The 21,109-nt window shown below is 47.2% G+C and overlaps 1 protein-coding gene across 1 annotated transcript in view; it reads left to right on the top strand.

Moving 5' to 3' along the window:
* Window positions 1-21,109, top strand: part of LOC142309920 (glutathione S-transferase P 2-like) — a 77,216-nt gene that overhangs the window by 47,455 nt on the left and 8,652 nt on the right. Inside the window, exon 5 of the mRNA XM_075347387.1 lies at window positions 9,552-9,655. Coding sequence (XP_075203502.1) covers window positions 9,552-9,655 — 104 coding nt within the window. The remainder of the gene's footprint in view (window positions 1-9,551; window positions 9,656-21,109) is intronic.

Genomic DNA, 21,109 nt, shown 5'->3' with positions numbered 1-21,109 from the left:
TGCCCTGTCCTTCCCTGGTATGAGGCAGGGGGGAGGTCAGATTAGGCTTGATCAGGAGCAGAGCCAGGAACGGGACTCAAGCATCTCTAGCATTAGGAGTATCCCTGGAGGTTAGGGACAGCATAGGGCCACCTAGCGTGAGGAACAGCATAGAGGCTACTATCCCTCATTTCCAACAAGTCACATCGTGACAATTATATTGCTTAGATGGCTATGTGAGGAAATTTATATTTTTGGAGGGTTGTAAGAGTGCCATTATACAATTTTCAGGGCTATATGATGTCCATTATACAAATTAGACAGCTATGTGATGGAGCATTGAAGGGTGATCTGCTAGACAATTAAACTGTTTGGATCCCTATGTGGGAGCCATTATATTGTTTTGAGGAATATCTGTGTCCTTAGAAGGCTACTGCTTAGAAGCCTATATGGGGGACTGTAGCGCCCCTGAACCAGTCAGGGCACTACTAGGTACTGCATCCTGTCAAAGATGCAGGGCCTAACCCCAGGGACCTGGAAGTCCAGTGCTGCTAACATCAAAACACATAAACATCCCCAGTTTCCCTCTCTTAATCCTGGGTGACTGACTAGTCCGGGACCCAATGGATGGTCACCCAGGGATGGGACCAGTCCAGTCCACTAGACGACAACTCGGGGGGGAGGAGAGAGACAGTAGAGAGTCCAGTAGTGGCAGTTGAAGGGGATGGATGTGTCTCCAGACGGTGTCATTTAGCAGTCACCCGGGTGGTGTAGGAGAGTGGTTGCCAGAGAGGGTTTTGCCAGGTACCCCTTGAACCAGAGCACCGACAGGGCACAGTGCCCTAGGTCAGGTGAACGCTTCAGGCTACCTGACAAATACCTGCACATTGAGGGGACCATCAAGGACCTCACTGACCCAAGAATCCGGGGACACCAGCAGTAAAGATAGAGCAAGGGACCGGAACAGAACACCGACCCTACAGGATTTACACTGCCCATCGTACGGACCAGAGACTGCTGACAGACAGTAGCGGACACCCAGACGCTCCAAGCCGCGGGGTTCTATCAACCAGTGAGAGATGCCAGGGAAAGAAGCCACCAATTTACCACTCCAGCACTAGAACAAACGGGACCAGGGGTCGAAACCAGCCATCCTCAGTGCATCAGCCTCAATGCCGCTGTGAGTAAACAACAGTTGCACTGTATCCCCATCGAGTGGTCTCCCTTCTTTCTGCAAAAGTTTGGACACACCTTCTCATTCAAAGAGTTTTCTTTATTTTCATGACTCTGAAAATTGTAGATTCACATTGAAGGCATCAAAACTATGAATTAACACATGTGGAATAAAATACTTAACAAAAAATTGTGAAACAACTGTAAATATGTGTTATATTCTAAGTTCTTTAAATTAACCACCTTTTCCTTTGATTACGGCTTTGCACACTCTTGGCATTCTCTTGATGAGCTTCAAGAGGCAGTCACCGGAAATGGTTTTCACTTCACAGGTCTGCCCTGTCAGGTTTAATAAGTGGGATTTTTTGCCTTGTAAATGGGGTTGGGACCATCAGTTGTGTTGTGCAGAAGTCTGGTGGATAAACAGCTGATAGTCCTACTGAATAGACTGTTTGAATTTATATTATGGCAAGAAAAAAGGAGCTAAGTAAAGAAAAACAAGTGGCCATCAATACTTTAACCCCTTAAGGACGGAGCCAGTTTTGTACTTAATGCCCAGGCCATTTTTTGCAATTCTGACCAGTGTCACTTTATGAGGTTATAACTCTGGAACGCTTCAACGGATCCCGGTGATTCTGACATTGTTTTTTCGTGACATATTGTACTTCATGATAGTTATAAATTTAGAACGATATTTTTTGTTTTTATTTGTGAAAAAATCGGAAATTTGATGAAAATTTTGAAAATTTTGCAATTTTCAAACTTTTAATTTTTATGCCCTTAACCCAGAGAGTTATGTCACACAAAACAGTTAATAAATAACATTTCCCACATGTCTACTTTACATTAGCGCAATTTCTGAAACAAAATGTTTTGGGGTTAAGAAGTTAGAAGGGGTCAAAGTTCATCTGCAATTTCCCATTTTTTCAACAAAATTCACAAAACCATTTTTTTAGGGACCACATCACATTTGAAGTGACTTTGAGAGGCCTAAGTGACAGAAAATACCTAAAAGTGACACCATTCTCAAAACAGCACCCCTCAAAGTACTCAAAACCACATCCAAGAAGTTTATTAACCCTTCAGGTGTTTCACAGGAACTAAAGCAAAGTGGAATGAAAAAAAGCAAAAAATAAAATTTTACCTAAAATGTTACTCTACCCCAAATTTATTCACTTTTAGAAGAAATAACACAACAAAATGAACCCCCAAACTTGTTACCCACTTTCTTATGAACGCGCCAACACCCCACATGTGATCAGAAACCTTTGTTTGGACAAATGGGAGGGCTTGGAACAGGAGCAGCAATATTTGAATTTTGGAAAGCAAATTTGGCTGAAATAGATTGCGGGCACCATGTTGCATTTACAGGTCCGCTAAGGTACCTAAACAGAAGAAACCCCTCACAAGTGACGCCATTTTGGAAATGGACCCCTCAAGGCTTCTATCTAGGGGTATAGTGAGCATTTTGGATCCACAGGTACTTCACAGATTTTGATAACGTTACATTGTCACATTGAAAATTTTCATTTTCTACTCAAAAATGTTGCTTTAGCATCAATTTTTTCACTTTTTCAAGAGGTAATTCCAAAAATTTCACCCCAATGTTTGTTACCCACTTTTTTATGAGCGCGGTGATACCTCACTTGTGGTCTGAAACCTTTGTTTGGAGAATTGGGAGGGCTTGGAACGGAAGGAGCAATATTTGAATTTTGGAAAGGAAATTTGGCTGAAAAAGATTGCGGGCACTACGTCGCATTTGGAGGACCCCTAAGGTATGTAAACAGCAAAAAACCACCACAAGTGACCCCATATTGGAAACTAGGCCCCTCAAGGAATTTATCTAGATGTTTGGTGAGTACCCTGAACCTCCAGGTGCTTTACAGAAGTTTATAATGTTGAGCCATGAAAATAAAAAAATAAAATTTTACCACAAAATTGTTACTTCAACCAGGTAGCTTTTTTTTCACAAGGGTAACAGGAAAAAAATCACCATGAAATTTATTGCGCAATTTCTCCTGAGTTTGGTGATATCTTGTACGTGGTGGAAATCAACTGTTTGGGCACACTGCAGGGCTCGGAAGAGAAGGAGTGCAACTTGACTGCAAAATTGGCTAGAATCAATAGTGGACGCCATGTTGCATTAGGAGAGCCCCTGAGGTGCCTAAGCAGTGGAGGTCCCCCACAAGTGACCCCATTCTGGAAAATAGACCCCACAAGGAATTTATCTAGATGTTTGGCGAGTACCCTGAACCCCCAGGTGCTTCACAAAAGTTTATAATGTTGAGCTGTGAAAATAAAAAAAATATATTTTTACCACAAAATTGTTACTTCAACCAGATAGCTTTTTTTTAACAAGAGTACACGGAAAACTATCAGCATAAAATTTATTGTGCAATTTCTCCTGAGTATGCTGATACCTTATGTGTGGTGGAAATCAACTGTTTGGGTGCACAGCAGGGCTCGGAAGGGAAAAAGTGCCATTTGACTGAACAATTGGCTGGAATAATTAGCGGACGCTATGTCACATTTGGAAAGCCCCTAAGGTGACTAAACAGTGGAGGTCCCCCACAAGTGACCCCATTCTGGAAACAAGACACCTCAAGGCTTTTATCGAGGTGTATATTGAGCATTTTGAATCCACGAATACTTCACAGAATTTGATAAGCTTAGGTTGCCATATTGAAATTTTCATTTTTTTCACAAAAATGTTGATTTAGCAAAACATTTCTCACTTTTTCAAGAGGCAACAACAAAATGTGTACTCCACAGGTTGTTATCTAATTTCTTGTGAGCGCAGGGATACCCCACATGTGGCCAAAAACCTTTGTTTGGATAAATGGGAGGGCTTGGAATGGAAGGAGCACCATTTGAATTTTGGAAAAGTTGAAGTAAATTGCGCGCACCATGTCACATTAGCAGGGTCCCTTGGGTACCTATACATCAGAAACCCCCCACAAGTGACCACATTTTGGAAACTAGACCCCTCAAGGATTTTATTCAGAAGTATAGTAAGCATTTTGAATCCACAGGTACTTCACAAAAATGTTGCTAGTACACAGTGTCAGCCTTCCTGCAGAGATGTGAGTGTTGTCCACGGGAGAACGCAGCTGCCCATGCCCACGATTTGGGTTCAGGCTGCTGTGGACTTTGGCTCTATTCTACCTGCAGAAAACACTCATCTCCGCAGCATAAATTGACAGGCTGAGGCTCGGGAAGCTGCGCCACAGGTCGGTTTATGCTGCAGAGAAAAGAAACACAGTGGGCACGGGATTTCTAAAAATCCTTCCACTTTGCTTCTACTGCACAACGCAGCGTTATGGACGCAGGGAAAACACTCTGCGCCCAAAACGCTGCAAACCCTGATTGTGGGCACACAGCCAAAAATGCATCAATGGATGAATGGATAGATGTCAAACATATATATAATGTCCACCCCCCGCTGCAGATTCTAAGCTGGCGCCCTTTAGTGCCTTTCATGTGACACTAAAGGGTGCCTAGCCTTGTATTTAGCCCAAAAGAAAAAAAAATAATTAAAATAAATGACGTGGGGTCCCCCCTATTTTTGATAGCCAGCTAGGGTAAAGCAGACAGCTGTAGCCTGCAAACCACAGCTGACAGCTTCATCTTGTCTGGTGATCAATTTGGAGGGCTCCCCAAGCTGTTTTTTTTTTTAATTATTTATAAATAAATAATTAAAAAAAACAAAACAAACGTGGGGTCCCCCCAAATTAGATCACCAGCCAAGGTGAAGCTGACAGCTGGGGTCTGGTATTCTCAGGATGGGAAGAGCCATGGTTATTGGACTCTTCCCAGCCTAAAAATAGCAGGCCGCAGCCGCCCCAGAAATGGCGCATCCATTAGATGCGCCAATTCTGGCGCTTCGCCCCAGCTCATCCCGCGCCCTTGTGCGTTGGCTAACGGGGTAATAAATGGGGTTGATACCAGATGTGTAATGTCACCTGGCATCAAGCCCAGCAATTAGTTATGTCACGGCGTCTATCAGATACCCGACATAACTAATTGACAGTAATAAAAAAAAAATTGACAACAAAAAAAAATTTATTTGAAAAAACACTCCCCAAAACATTCCCTGATTAGCCAATTTATTGAAAAGAAAAGAAAAAAAATCCGCTGTAATCCATTTGGACGTCCCACGTCGACTCTGGACCTTCTAGAATATGGGGGACACGTTCAGGGAACGTATCCCCCATTTTCTAGGTGTGAGGACCCTCCATTTGAGGAGAGTGGGTGCAATGAATCTGCACCCACTCTCCCCGGGTCACAGCTGCAGTGTGCCGAGCAGCAGCAGCAGCCAGCGTCCTGAACACAGGAAGCTGTCAGCTGCTCAGCACATGTGACCGGCGTCTGCTGTGAAGGAGCCGGAGGAGGGGGCCGCGGGGGATCAGCGCTCCGACAGGTATGTATGACACCGGGGAACACCGGGAGGGATAGGGGGGGACCCGGCAGGGCCTAGGGAGCAGGTTTCTGTCGCATGTGTTATGACACATACGACAGAAACCATAGGAACAGTGTGAATGAGGCCGGCGCGCTGCTGTGCTCGCCAGTGCGCGCGGCCATCTTGGATTTTCGTGAGGGGGTTGGGGGTCGGGGGGGCACTTTGGGGACACCGGGGGACCGGAGGGAACCGAGAAAGAGATTTATCTCCCATCTGACATGTTTGATCATGCCAGATGGGAGATAAATCATTTTTTACCGGCGCGGTCATTTACTATAACTTGATGATCGGTATACGGTGTATACCGGTCATCACGTGACTGGGGACCGGAAAAACCGGCCCGAATCATGATCTCCAGGGTCTCAGCTACCCCCGGTAGCTGAAACCCCGGAGATTTTCTGACGCTGGGGGGCGCTATACACTTTTTTCTGCCCGCCGTTTTAAAACGGCAGAAAGGAATAAGTACCCTTTTTTTGTGCCGTATTAAAACGTAACGCGGTCGTAATGGGGTTAAGAAATGAAGGTCAGTCAGAAAAATTGGGAAAACTTTAAAAGTGTCCACAAGTGCAGTGGCAAAAGCCATCAAACACTACAAATAAACTGGCTCACATGAGGACTGCCCCAGGAAAGGAAGACCAAGAGTCACCTCTGCTGCGGAGGATAAGTTTATCCGAGTCACCAGCCTGAGAAATCGCAGGTTAACAGCAGCTCAGTTTAGAGACCAGGTCAATGCCACACAGAGTTCTAGCAGCAGACACATCTCTAGAAAAACTGTTAAAAGGAGACTTTGTGCAGCAGGCCTTCATGGTAAAATAGCTGCTAGGAAACCACTGCTAAGGACAGGCAACAACCAGAAAAGACTTGTTTGGGCTAAAGAACACAAGGAATGGACATTAGACCAGTGGAAATCTGTGCTTTGCTCTAATGAGTCCAAATTTGAGATCTTTGGATCCAACCACCGTGTCTTTGTGTGACGCAGAAAAGGTGAACGGATGGACTTTACATTCCTGGTTCGGGAAGCATGGAGGAGGAGGTGTGATGGTGTGGGGGTGCTTTGTTGGTGACCCTGTTGGTGATTTATTCAAAATTGAAGGCATACTGAACCAGCATGGCTACCACAGCATCTTGCAGCGGCATGCTATTTCATCCGGTTTGTGTTTAGTTGGGCCATCATTTATTTTTCAACAGGACAATGACCCCAAACACACCTCCAGGCTCTGTAAGGGCTATTTCACTAAGAAGGAGAGTGATGGGGTGCTACGCCAGATGACCTGACATTCACAGTCACCAGACCTGAACCCAATCGAGATGGTTTGGGGTGAACTGGACCACAGAATGAAGGCAAAAGGGCCAAAAAGTGCTAAGCATTTCTGGGAACTCCTTCAAGACTGTTAAAAGATCATTTCCGGTGACTACCTCTTGAAGCTCATCAAGAGAATGCTAAGAGTGTGCAAAACAGTAATCAAAGCAAAAGGTGGCTACTTTGAAGAACCTAGAATATAAGACATATCAGTTGTTTCCCACTTTTTTGTTAAGTATTTCATTCCACATGTGTTAATTCATAGTTTTGATGCCTTCAGTGTGAATCTGCAATTTTTAGAGTCATGAAAATAAAGAAAACTCTTTGAATGAGGTGTGTCCAAACTTTGGTCTGTACTGTAGACCCCGGGACCAAGTACCCCATAGCCCTGGGGCATCACAGGATATTATACTCTTTGGAGGACTGTTTGGGGGCCATTATACTGTTTGAAAACCTTGTGGGGGCTATTACACTGTATACAGTGCTGGCCAAAAGTATTGGCACCCCTGCAATTCTGTCAGATAATACTCAGTTTCTTCTTGAAAATGATTGCAATCACAAAATCTTTGGTATTATTATCTTCATTTAATTTGTCTTCAATGAAAAAAAAAAATTGTTATAAAGCCAAATTGGATATAATTCCACACCAAACATAAAAAAGGGTGTGGACAAAAGTATTGGCACTGTTTGAAAAATCATGTGATGCTTCTCAAATTTGTGTAATTAACAGCACCTGTAACTTACCTGTGGCACCTAACAGGTGTTGGCAATAACTAAATCACACTTGCAGCCAATTGACATGGATTAAAGTTGACTCAACCTCTGTCCTGTCTCCTTGTGTGTACCACATTGAGCATGGAGAAAAGAAAGAAGACCAAAGAACTGTCTGAGGACTTGAGAATCCAAATTGTGAGGAAGCATGAGCAATCTCAAGGCTAAAGTCCATCTCCAAAGACCTGAAAGTTCCTATGTCTACGGTGCGCAGTGTCATCAAGAAGTTTAAAGCCCATGACACTGTGGCTAACCTCCCTAGATGTGGAAGGAAAAGAAAAATTGCCGAGAGATTTCAACGCAAGATTGTGCGGATGGTGGATAAAGAACCTCGACTAACATCCAAACAAGTTCGGCGTCTGCATGAAAAGCGACTGTATGGTAGGATACCCAGGAAGACCCCACTTCTTACCCCGAGACATAAAAAAGTCAGGCTGGAGTTTGCCAAAACTTACCTGAGAAAGCCTAAAACGTTTTGGAAGAATGTTCTCTGGTCAGATGAGACAAAAGTAGAGCTTTTTGGGAAAAGCCATCAACATAGAGTTTACAGGAAAAAAAAAGAGGCAGTTAAAGAAAAGAACACGGTCCCTACAGTCAAACATGGCAGAGGTTCCCTGATGTTTTGGGGTTGCTTTGCTGCCTCTGGCACTGGACTGCTTGACCATGTGCATGGCATTATGAAGTTTGAAGACTACCAACAAATTTTGCAGCATAATGTAGGGCCCAGTGTGAGAAAGCTGCGTCTTCCTCAGAGGTCATGGGTCTTCCAGCAGGAACACCTGTGGAGAGATCGCAAAATGGCAGTTTGGAGAAGGCACCCTTCAAATCTCAGGGACCTGGAGCAATTTGCTTAAGAAGAATGGTCTAAAATTCCAGCAGAGCATTGTAAGATACTCATTGATGGTTACAGGAAGCGGTTGTTCGCAGTTATTTTGGCTAAATGTTGTGCAACCAAGTATTAGGCTGAGGGTGACAATACTTTTGTCTGGCCCATTTTTGGAGTTTTGTTTGAAATGATCAATTATTTGATTTTTGTTTCATTCTCTTTTGTGTTTTTTCAATGCAAGCAAAATAAATGAAGATAATAATACCAAAGAATTTGTGATTGTAATCATTTTCAAGAAGAAACTGAGAATTATCTGACAGAATTGCAGGGGTGCCAATTCTTTTGGCCAGCACTGTATGGACCATTATATTATATAATGTGAAGGGGCCATCAAACTGTGTGAAGGGTTGTATAAGGGCCATCATACTGTATGAAGGGGTTTAATGGCCATTATAGTGTATGGAGGGTCGTTATACTGTATGGATGGTGGTCTTTGGGCCATTATACTGTTTGGAGGGCTCTGTGGGGCCTAGTAAAATATTTGCAGGATTATTTACGAGACATCATATTATTGTGGGGGCCTGTATACTATTTGGAGGGCTGTGTGCGACCATTATTCTATTTCAAGGGGTATGAGGGGCACATTATACAGTTTGCATGGCTATGTGGGGGCCCATTATACAGTTTTGCAAGGGTATATAGGGTTCATTATACAATTTTTAGGGCTGAGTGTGGCCTTTTATACAGTTTGCAGGGCTATGTGGGGGGTCTTCATACTATTGTGGGGGCCTCTATACTATTTGGAGGGCTGTGTGAGGCCATTATTCTTTTCGAGGGCTATGTTGGGAACATTATACAGTTTGCATGGCTATGTGGGGCCATTATACAGTTTTGCAAGGGTATAAGAGGTTCATTATACAATTTGGAGAGCTATGCTAGGGCCAATTATACTGTTTGGAGGGCTGAGTGGGGGCATTATACTTTTTGTAGGCCTATGTATTCTTCAAAACTTACCTTGCAACCCTGTGTATTGTGTCTTACAGGTCTCAGTGGCAGCAGTCAACAGGAAATAGCAAACATTGAAATGATAAATGATGGAGTGGAAGATCTGCGGATGAAATACTACATATTTAAATTCTTCGATAAAGTATGTACTACAAAATGTACCAATGGTGTAAGCCCAAGCACATTAGTGTTACCTCTCCAGCTATTAGTCCATATTGTACCATCACGTGACTCTACTTTTATACTGAGGGCTATGGAAGTTTGGAGTCATTTATTTAATTTAAAAAGATGCCTTTGCATGTCCTATCTATATATATAATTGCCTTATTCTGTCTGTCTGTCTGTCTATCTGTCTGTTTATCTGTCTGTCTGTCTGTCTGTCTTGCTCCAAAATTGTGTCCTTACGGTGACACAAAGCTGATTGGCCGCTGGGCTCGCCATGGCCCCGCCCCCCGCACGGATTGGCCGCTCGCCCAGGCTGCGCCCCCACACGGATTGGCCGGCCGCTCGCCCAGGCTCCGCCCCTCTCCACAGATTGGCGTCTCGCCCCGGCACCCTGCAGGCATTGGCAACTCGGCCATGCCCCGCCCCCCTCACGCAATGCACGCTAGCTGTGCCCCCCCCCCTTTTTTTCATCGAACCGACACGGTCACGGAGCCACGACTACCAGGTGAGTACTGTACCCCTGGGAGCCCACATCAGCGTACGCCGCCAAACCAGCCGACACATACCCTCGCATTGCTGGGGCTGGCCGGCGTATGCTGGTGTGGGCTCCCGTGCGAGCGGGGGACGAGATACGCTGGTAACCATGGTAGCATAGTTACCAGCGCATCAAGGTCCTGCAGCGGCGGAAAATACACACACGCACACACATAACAACACACACACACACACACACATCAGATCACACTCACTCTCACACACACCTCACACACACATCACATCGCATCCACATACTCACAACATCCTGGGATATGGCTTGCTTCTCGGCGGCGATATTGTGCTGTGAGCTTCCAGGACCTGCCGGAGGATCACATGGCCAGAAGCATGTGGTATCTCCGGATGTTGTGAGTATGAGCGCGTATGTGCAATATCGTCAATGTGTGTGTGCGTGAGTGTATGCGATCGGGTGTGTGTGAGTGTATGCGATCGGGTGTGTGTGAGTGTATGCGATCGGGTATGTGTGAGTGTATGCGATCAGGTGTGTGTGAGTGTATGCGATCGGGTGTGTGTGAGTGTATGCGATCGGGTGTGTGTGGGTGTGTGTGAGTGTATGCGATCGGATCTGTGAGTGTCGGCAGAGGAGCACGGCGTGCTGGAGGAGGCTGGGAGGAGAGAGGCTGATCCTGGGGAAGGCTGGGATGGGGAGGCTGAGAGAAGAGAGGCTGATGCTGGGGGAGGCTGAGGCTGGGGTAGGCTGGGAGGAGAGAGGCTGATGCTGGGGACAGAAAAGGCATCAGCTGGGGACAGAAAAGGCTGATGCTGGGAGGAGAGAGGCTGATGCTGGGATGAGAGAGGCTGATGCTGGGATGAGAGAGGCTGATGCTGGGGACAGAGAGGCTGATGCTGGGAGGAGAGAGGCTGATGCTGGGGACAGAAAGGCTGATGCTGGGAGGAGAGAGGCTGATGCTGGGAGGAGAGAGGCTGATGCTGGGAGGAGAGAGGCTGATGCTGGGAGGAGAGAGGCTGATGCTTGGATGAGAGAGGCTGATGCTGGGATGAGAGAGGCTGATGCTGGGGACAGAGAGGCTGATGCTGGGAGGAGAGAAGCTGATGCTGGGATGAGAGAGGCTGATGCTGGGGACAGAGAGGCTAATGCTGGGATGAGAGAGGCTAATGCTGCGGGTAGAGAGGCTGATGCTGGGAGGAGAGAGGCTGATGCTGCGGGCAGAGAGGCTGATGCTGCGGGTAGAGAGGCTGATGCTGGTGCAGCATGGGGGATGGAGCACGATGGGGGGTGCGCAGCATGGGGGATGGAGCACGTTTGGGAGTGCGCAGCATGGCGCATGGAGCACGTTTGGGAGGGCGCAGCATGGCGGATGGACCACGTTTGGAGTGCACAGCATGGCGGATGGAGCACGTTTGGGAGTGCGCAGCATGGTGGATGGACCACGTTTGGGAGTGCGCAGCATGGCGGATGGAGCACGTTTGGGAGTGCGCAACATGGCGGATGAGCACGTTTGGGAGTGCGCAGCATGGCGGATGAGCACGTTTGGGAGTGCGCAGCATGGCGAATGGAGCACGTTTGGGAGTGCGCAGCTTGGGGGATGCAGCACGATGGGGAGTGCGGAGTATGGCGGATGGAGCACGTTTGGGAGTGCGCAGCATGGCGGATGGACCACATTTGGGAGTGCGCAGCATGGCGGATGGAGCACATTTGGGAGTGCGCAGCATGGGAGATGGAGCACGATGGGAGGTGCGCAGCATAGGGGATGGAGCACGATGGGGAGTGCGCTGCATGGGGGATGGAGCACGATGGGGAGTGCGGAGTATGGCGGATGGAGCACGTTTGGGAGTGCGGAGTATGGCGGATGGAGCACGTTTGGGAGTGCGCAGCATGGCGGATGGAGCACGTTTGGGAGTGCACAGCATGGCGGATGGAGCACGTTTGGGAGTGCGCAGCATGGGAGATGGAGCACGATGGGGGGTGCGCAGCATAGGGGATGGAGCACGACGGGGAGTGCGCTGCATGGGGGATGGAGCACGATGGGGAGTGCGCTGCATGGGGGATGGAGCACGATGGGAAGTGCACACCTCCCCCCAACACACACACACGCGCGCGCACTGCACAACACACCACACACACACTGGGAACCACAAACAACTGCCCTACACAGACACCCACACACACAGACAACGCTGCACACACAAACATACACACATACCGCACAACACACACATTGCACAAAACATACCTCCCCCCAAAACACACCACACACACACAAACCGCGCAACACACACACAACGCTACAGACACACAGCGCTCCACAAACAACGCAACACACGCAACACACATACAACACCGCTCTCACCCCCCGTCACACCCAGACAACACCTAGAACATGTACAGCGCCCTACACAAACACTTGGTAACTACACACAACAACATCTATATATATATATATATAACAAAAATCATACATGAACTACACAATACGTAAATTCTAGAATACCCGATGCGTAGAATTGGCCCACCTTCTAGTCACAGAATAATAGTCCACACTATGGAGGATCACAAACATAAAATGTATGTTATATTTACATGCTTTTCCATATGTATGAGCCCTTGGTGGGATCAGACCATTCAATACACCTTAACTTCAGAATCTCCTGTGATAATTAACATAAAAGTCATTGGATGCATACTAACATGAAAAGTGGTTGCGATAGGCCAAAACATGATGACAACTCCTTCCAAAATGCCTTCTAGGGCATATCTACTCCATAGAGGGGGTTCTTATTCAAGATAATCTCTATGAGTTACAGTGGAGAACTTCTAAAGATGCCCATGTGATAACTAAGGTGTTGGCCAAATACTTACATATTTTTTCAATAGAGAAAGCAATATCAGAAACCATCAGACACATATGTCAAGGGCACATTTTTGGTTTGGACAAAACATCAGTTTTGTTAAAATGCAACTTACTCTTCCTTCTTTCACCTAATACCTGCTCACAGGGTGTTACGGAGGGGACAATTGGATATAAAATAATATGAAACCAATCGTCGCCCGAAGTCCGCCGGGCAGATGACAAGGCCGCTATGGGACTGGAGGACTGGTACAGCATCTAAGGAAAACACCAAATGTGAACAAAGGGGATATTTAAGGGCACACCCTAACGTGTAGTGTGTAGAGATGAGCCAGACCCATAGATTTCGAGTTCAGTTCGGTTCGTCGAACGGAGGCTCGTTCGGCGAACGTTCGGCGAACATTCGACGAACACCTTCGAACCCCATTGAAAACAATGGCAGACAAACTCAAACACATAAAAACACATTATACATGTACATATACAGTTAATAAACATTGCCATTACACTTACAGGTCCCCGCGATTCGTCCTGCACTCCCGCCGCTTTTCCTTCCGATAATCACTGCGTCCTCCCGGTAACCAGCACTGATGATAGGACCTTCTGTGACGTCAAAATAGCATGTGACCAGTCACATGTCTATTATCTCATTGGCTACAGACTGGTCACATGGCTAGACGCCATGCTAGGTCCTGTTAGTGCATCTCTCCGGTACGCGGTGCTCGTTTGTGCATCTCCATGTACCGGCGAGATGCTCTGGCACATGGTCGGCTTCCCCGTTCCTGCATGTGGGCGCTCTTTACAGAGTCAGCCCACATGCAGAGACTGGCTGCCACAGCTGGTGAATCACGTGATCGGAGCACCGTTGCTATAGTAACCGCCTGTCAGATTACTTTAGCAACAGTGGCAGCAGTGACACCGCTTACAGCCCGCAGCCTCTGCTCACTCTCACTGAGTGATTAGACTGCACAGGGAGCAGCAGCGTCTTCCTCCCATGCAGTGCTGTCTGATGTAGCAGAGCTGCATGGGTTGAAGGAGAAAGAAGACAGATGACCAGGATCGTGGAGGGATGAGAGGGAGTAATAAATATGGAGTCTCTAAGTGTGTCTGTGTATTTATTTCTATTAAAGTAGTTTTTCTCTGTGTGGTGTCTTTTTTTTAACCCTTTATTGGAGATTCTTAATGGCCGGGTCAAACATGCCTGACATTAAGAATCTCTGGCTTAATACTAGCTACTAAAACAAAGCTAGTATTAACCCATTATTATCCAGCAAGCCACCCGGCTTCAGGGCTGCTGGAAGAGTTGGATACAGCGCCAGATGATGGCGCTTTTATGAAAGCGCCATTTTCTGGGGCGGCTGCTGACTGCAATTCACAGCAGAGGGGCCCAGAAAGCTCGGGCCAACCTGTGCTGAGGATTCCAATCCCCAGCTGCCTAGTTGTACCTGGCTGGACACAAAAATGGGGCAAAGCCCATGTTGATTTTTTTTTAATTATTTCATGAAATTCATGAAATAATTAAAAAAGGGCTTGCCTATTTTTTTTTAGTTCCCAGCCAGCTACAAATAGGCAGCTGAGGGTTGGGGGCAGCCGTACCTGCCTGCTGTACCTGGCTAGCATACAAAAATATGGCGAAGCCCACGTCATTTTTTGGGGGGGCAAAAAACTCCTGCATACAGTCCTGGATGGAGTATGCTGAGCCTTGTAGTTCTGCAGCTCCTGTCTGCTCTCCTGCATACACTAGTGAATGGAGAATGCTGAGCCTTGTAGTTCTGCAGCTGCTGTCTGCTCTCCTGCATACAATAGTGAATTGAGCATGCTGAGCCTTGTAGTTCTGCAGCTGCTGTCTACTCTCCTCCATACAGACAGCAGACAGCAGCTGCAGAACTACAAGGCTAGAACTACAACTACAGAAAAAAAAACACAACAAACAGAAAAATATTTTTATTAGAAATAAAACACAACAATAATTATAATTTAATTTAATTTAATTATGCACAGAGGGGAGGAGCTGGACATCATATGTGAGCCGTGGGCCACACCTCTAAAATCGGAGCAGTTCACGGAATGAGGCTGCATTGCTCTCTCCTCTCTCTCTTCCCTCTCTCTTCTCTCTTGTTCTCTCTCTCTCTCTAACTTTCTCTTTCTTTCACTCTCTTTCTATCTCTCTTTCTCCCTCTCTCTCCTCTCTCTCTTCTCTCTCTCTTCTCTCTCTCTCTTCTCTCTCTCTTCATTCTTTCTTCTCTCACCTCTCTCTCTTCTCTCTCCTCTCTCTTCTCTCTCTCCTCTCTCTCTCTCTTCTCTCTCTCCTCTCTCTCTTCTCCTCTCTCTCTTCTCTCTCTCTCCTCTCTCTCCTCTCTCTCTTCTCTCTCATCTCTCTCATCTCTCTCTCTTCTCTCTCTTCTCTCTCTTCTCTCTTCTTTGCTTGCTCTTCTCTCTTCTCTCTCTCTTCTCTCTCTCTTCACTCTCCCCTCTCTCTTCTGTCTCTCTTCTCTCTCTCCTCTCTTTCTTCTCTTGTCTTCTCTCCTCTTCTCTCTCTCTTCTCTCTCCTCTCTTCTTTCCTCTTCTCTGCTCTTCTCTCTCTCTTCTCTCTCTCTCTCCCTCTCTCTTCTCTCTCTCTTTTCTCTCTCCCTCTCTCTTCTCTTTTCTCTTTTTTTTCTCTCTCTCTCAGACCTGGCAATGATCAGCTGATGCGATCACCTGACGGAATCAGCTGACACTAAAAGTCGAGTGGTGAGGCTGGCTATTTACCGCCCTGCCGGCAAAACTATCAGGTGCTGTTGTCGGACAGAAGTCTGCACAAAATGTGTAGTTTTTTTTTTTTTTGCACTGATGCATCAGCTGATTGTATAAAAGCTGTTTATACAATCAGCTGCTGTGTCATGTGATTCAGGCCCTTGAACCTGACACATCATCTGATCGCTTTGCCTTCCAGCAAACCAATCAGATGATAATGGATCCGGATTGGACGGCACAGGACCCTTGACCCAGGATTACTGTGGAAGGGGGTTCTTTATTTCAATAAAGATGGAGTCACTAATTATGTTGTGTTTTATTTCTAATAAAAATATTTTTCTGTTTGTTGTGTTTTTTTTATCTGTACTAGAAATTCATGGTGGCCATGTCTAATATTGGCGTGACACCATGAATTTCGGGCTTAGGGCCAGTTGATAATATACCGCTAGCCCTAACCCCATTATTACTCAGCGAGCCACCCGTCACCAGGGCAGCTGGAAGAGTTGGATACAGTGCCAGAAGATGGCGCTTCAATGAAAGCGCCATTTTCTAGGGCGGATGCGGACTGCAATTCGCAGCAGAGGGGCCCAGAAAGCTCGGGCCAACCTGTGCTGCGGATTCCCATCCCCAGCTGCCTAGTTGTACCTGGTTGGACATAAAAATTGGGCTAAGCCCACGTCATTTTTGTTTTTTTTAATTATTTCATGAAATTCATGAAATAAAAAAAAAAAGGGCTTCCCTATATTTTTGGTTCCCAGCCGGGAGCAAATAGGCAGCTGGGGGTTGGGGGCAGCCCGTAGCTGCCTGCTGTACCTGGCTAGCACACAAAAACATGGCGAAGCCCACGTAATTTTTTTGGGGGGGGGGGCAAAAACTCCTGCATACAGTACTGGATGGACCATGCTGAGCCTTGTAGTTCTGCAGCTGCTGTCTGCTGTCTGTATGGAGGAGAGTAGACAGCAGCTGCAGAACTACAAGGCTCAGCATGCTCAATTCACTATTGTATGCAGGAGAGCAGACAGCAGCTGCAGAACTACAAGGCTCAGCATTCTCCATTCACTAGTGTATGCAGGAGAGCAGACAGGAGCTGCAGAACTACAAGGCTCAGCATGCTCCATCCAGTACTGTATGCAGGAGTTTTTGCCCCCCCCAAAAAAAATTACGTGGGCTTCACCATGTTTTTGTGTGCTAGCCAGGTACAGCAGGCAGCTACGGGCTGCCCCCAACCCCCAGCTGCCTATTTGCTCCCGGCTGAGAACCAAAAATATAGGGAAGCCCTTTTTTTTTTTATTTCATGAATTTCATGAAATAATTAAAAAAAACAAAAATGACGTGGGCTTAGCCCAATTTTTATGTCCAACCAGGTACAACTAGGCAGCTGGGGATTGGAATCCGCAGCACAGGTTGGCCCGAGCTTTCTGGGCCCCTCTGCTGCGAATTGCAGTCCGCATCCGCCCCAGAAAATGGCGCTTTCATTGAAGTGCCATCTTCTGGCACTGTATCCAACTCTTCCAGCTGCCCTGGTGACGGGTGGCTCGCTGAGTAATAATGGGGTTAGGGCTAGCTGTATATTATCAACTGGCCCTAAGCCCGAAATTCATGGTGTCACGCCAATATTAGACATGGCCACCATGAATTTCTAGTACAGATAAAAAAAACACAACAAACAGAAAAATATTTTTATTAGAAATAAAACACAACATAATTAGTGACTCCATCTTTATTGAAATAAAGAACCCCCTTCCACAGTAATCCTGGGTCAAGGGTCCTGTGCCGTCCAATCCGGATCCATTATCATCTGATTGGTTTGCTGGAAGGCAAAGCGATCAGATGATGTGTCAGGTTCAAGGGCCTGAATCACATGACACAGCAGCTGATTGTATAAACAGCTTTTATACAATCAGCTGATGCATCAGTGCAAAAAAAAAAAAAAACTACACATTTTGTGCAGACTTCTGTCCGACAACAGCACCTGATAGTTTTGCCGGCAGGGCGGTAAATAGCCAGCCTCACCACTCGACTTTTAGTGTCAGCTGATTCCGTCAGGTGATCGCATCAGCTGATCATTGCCAGGTCTGAGAGAGAGAGAAAAAAAAGAGAAAAGAGAAGAGAGAGGGAGAGAGAAAAGAGAGAGAGAAGAGAGAGGGAGAGAGAGAGAGAAGAGAGAGAGAAGAGGAGAGAAGAGAGAGAAGAGCAGAGAAGAGGAAAGAAGAGAGGAGAGAGAAGAGAGAGAGAAGAGGAGAGAAGACAAGAGAAGAAAGAGAGAAGAGAGAGAGAAGAGAGACAGAAGAGAGAGGGGAGAGTGAAGAGAGAGAGAGAAGAGAGAGAGAAGAGAGAGAGAAGAGAGAAGAGCAAGCAAAGAAGAGAGAAGAGAGAGAAGAGAGAGAAGAGAGAGAAAGATGAGAGTGAAGAGAGAGAGGAGAGAGAGAGAAGAGAGAGAGGAGAGAGAGAAGAGAGAGAGAGAAGAGAGAGAGAGAAGAGAGAGAGGAGAGAGAGAAGAGAGAGGTGAGAGAAGAGAGAATGAAGAGAGAGAGAAGAGAGAGAGAGAAGAGAGAGAGAAGAGAGAGAGGAGAGAGAGGGAGAAAGAGAGAGAGAAAGAGAGTGAAAGAAAGAGAAAGTTAGAGAGAGAGAGAGAACAAGAGAGAAGAGAGAGGGAAGAGAGAGAGGAGAGAGCAATGCAGCCTCATTCCGTGAACTGCTCCGATTTTAGAGGTGTGGCCCACGGCTCACATATGATGTCCAGCTCCTCCCCTCTGTGCATAATTAAATTAAATTATAATTATAAATAAATAATAATTATAATATAAAATTAAAAATAAATTAAATTCTTTACCGGGGCGGCCAGGACTTGAACTCATGAAGTAATGCTCCTTAGGCGGGAGCTCTAACCATTGAGCCACTGCCTCTAATGAGAAGCATAGGAAGATTTGGTTATCTTGACCTCTGCATTACAGAGAGAAGTCTCCGGTGACAGCGCGGCTCACTTCAGGTGCTGCGTGGAGAGGACACAGAGCACTCCCTGTCATCTTCATGTAGCAGAGCTGACAGTGTCGTGTGGATTACTTCGGACCTGGATTGTTGTTTGGGGATTAATAAAGAGGTAAATGAGGGGTTTTTTTTTGTCTTTTATTCCAAATAAAGGATTTTTTGCTGTGTGTGTTTCTTTACATTCACTGACAGGTTAATCATGGAAGGTTTCTTGGGGAGACGCTTATCATGATTAACCCCGTTATTACCTCGATTGCCACCGCACCAGGGCAATTCGGGATGAGCTGGGTAGAGTCTCGGGACTGCCGCATCTAATGGATGCAGGAATTCCGGGCGGCTGCTAGGTGATATTGTTAGGGTGGTGGGTTCCCCATAACGTGGCGCTCTCCATCCTGACAATACCAGCCTCCAGCTGTGTGGCTTTATCCTGGCTGGTATCAAAATTGGGGGGAACCGCATTTTGTTTTTTAATTTATTTATTTATTTTTTTTACTGCACGATATAGACCCGCCCACCAGCGGCTGTGATTGGTTGCAATGAGACAGCTGTCACTCATTGTGGGGGCATGTCTGACTGCAACCAATCATGGGCGCCGCTGGGCGGGGAAAGCACGGAATACCTGATTGAATAATGAAGCGGCAGCCATTTTCAAAAGAGGAAAAGCCGCCAGAGATTTGTGACAGCCGTGCAGCGAGGTGCCCGAGATCAGTGAGCAGGAAAGAGAGAGGGATTGTGCTGGGGACGCAGGATGCATGCAGATACGCAACGTGCGCACATACTTACTGTGAAAAGCCACACTTTTCGTGATCGAATCGTTCTCGAATGTAACTTGAACTGCCGAACTTTTAGCAAATCGTTCAAGTTCGTCGAACGACTCGCACACCCCCCAAAATCACTCGAACATGAAATTGGCGAACTGTTCGACTCGAACATCGCTCAACTCTAGTAGTGTGTCCCTGTTAGCTTCACAGGTAAACGGGTTTCGGTCACGTGTGTAGGAACACGTCAGATCGAGAGGTAACCCAGTTAACCTCACTGAGAAACCGTGAAGGTAACCACAGGACTGGTCACATTTGTCAAGGCCACGTATGGGATACCCAGTTAGTGTCACTGAGCTCCCCAGGACTGGTACACTCACACACGTCTGCCACTGACACTGCAGACTGGTCAAGTGCGTAGGGGGCACGTCAGACCAAGTGGACCCTGACCCTCACTGTGCCAAGACACAGCTGTACCAAGATACGAATACCTGGTACCGGCGCCTAGCCCTAAAACACATACACACAGGTAGGACAGGAGCTGACCTTAACCGCGCCGCGTTACCAGAGAATTGTGACATCCGGCACCGACGCCTTAACCCTGCCTACTACTGTCCTATACATACACCTGCCACAGACTCTGCAGGATCAGATGGCGCTGGAAGAACTGCAAACATGCCGCACAACCTGTTCAGTGAGCAGCCACCTTGGACAATGTGACGCTCACGCACCGATGGGCGGAGCTACGGACCTTTTATAGCCGCCTCCATGGCACTGACCACATGGCATGTGGTAATGGCGTCGGTTGCAGCCATACAAAGGCTGTCACGTCATTGCTGATGTCATGATGACCAATCAGCAGCTGCCACTTCATCGCTGATTTCACTGATAACCAATCAGTGGCCACCTTGTCATTGATGACATCACCCACATGCTCAGTACGGCTGAATGAGCACTTAGGTTCAAGATAGTACAAAACTGTAGCCTCCTCATGCCTCAAGCGATGGTCAGGTGGTGCTGCGGAGTTGATCGACCCCAATGTGGGAGTCAATGACGGGACTGGATCGGTTTGAGGAACAACAGATCCCCGACCCATAACACAGGGAGAATTAAGCTGGCCTCACACCTCCCATAGGTGTACATGTCGCGGGCGGAGGAGGGGACGCCGCGCTCTCCCTTCTGCCTGGGTCCGGCTGGCACTGCGGCCTGCTGCTGCCGCTGCTCGGTGGCTCAAGCGATGGGCCGGATCCCGGAGACTCGAGCGGCGCTCCTCGCCCGTGAGTGAAAAGGGGGTTGTTTGGGTGTGGGGATAGTTTATTGTCCGTGACGCCACCCACGGTTGTGGTGATTTGTTAGCACCACCGCTGCTCTGTATGGGGATCCCGGGAAGGATGGTATGGAGCAGCCAGTTGTTGTGTTGCCCCTCCGTGGGTAGGGGTTGGTGATCCCGGGGCCCAGTGATGAGTTGGGAGATGCAGGGCTTGGTGGGCGTAGGGACGCGGGGGCAGCGCTGTGGTACTCACTCAGCCTGAGACGATGACACAGTTCTCGGTAAAACACACGGCTGGAAAGACGGTTCCCACG

The sequence above is a fragment of the Anomaloglossus baeobatrachus genome, chromosome 5 (assembly GCF_048569485.1).
Source record: "Anomaloglossus baeobatrachus isolate aAnoBae1 chromosome 5, aAnoBae1.hap1, whole genome shotgun sequence".
Classification (NCBI taxonomy): domain Eukaryota; kingdom Metazoa; phylum Chordata; class Amphibia; order Anura; family Aromobatidae; genus Anomaloglossus; species Anomaloglossus baeobatrachus.
The sequence above is the reverse complement of the archived record's forward strand: the minus strand, read 5'-3'. Positions and strand labels throughout refer to the sequence as shown.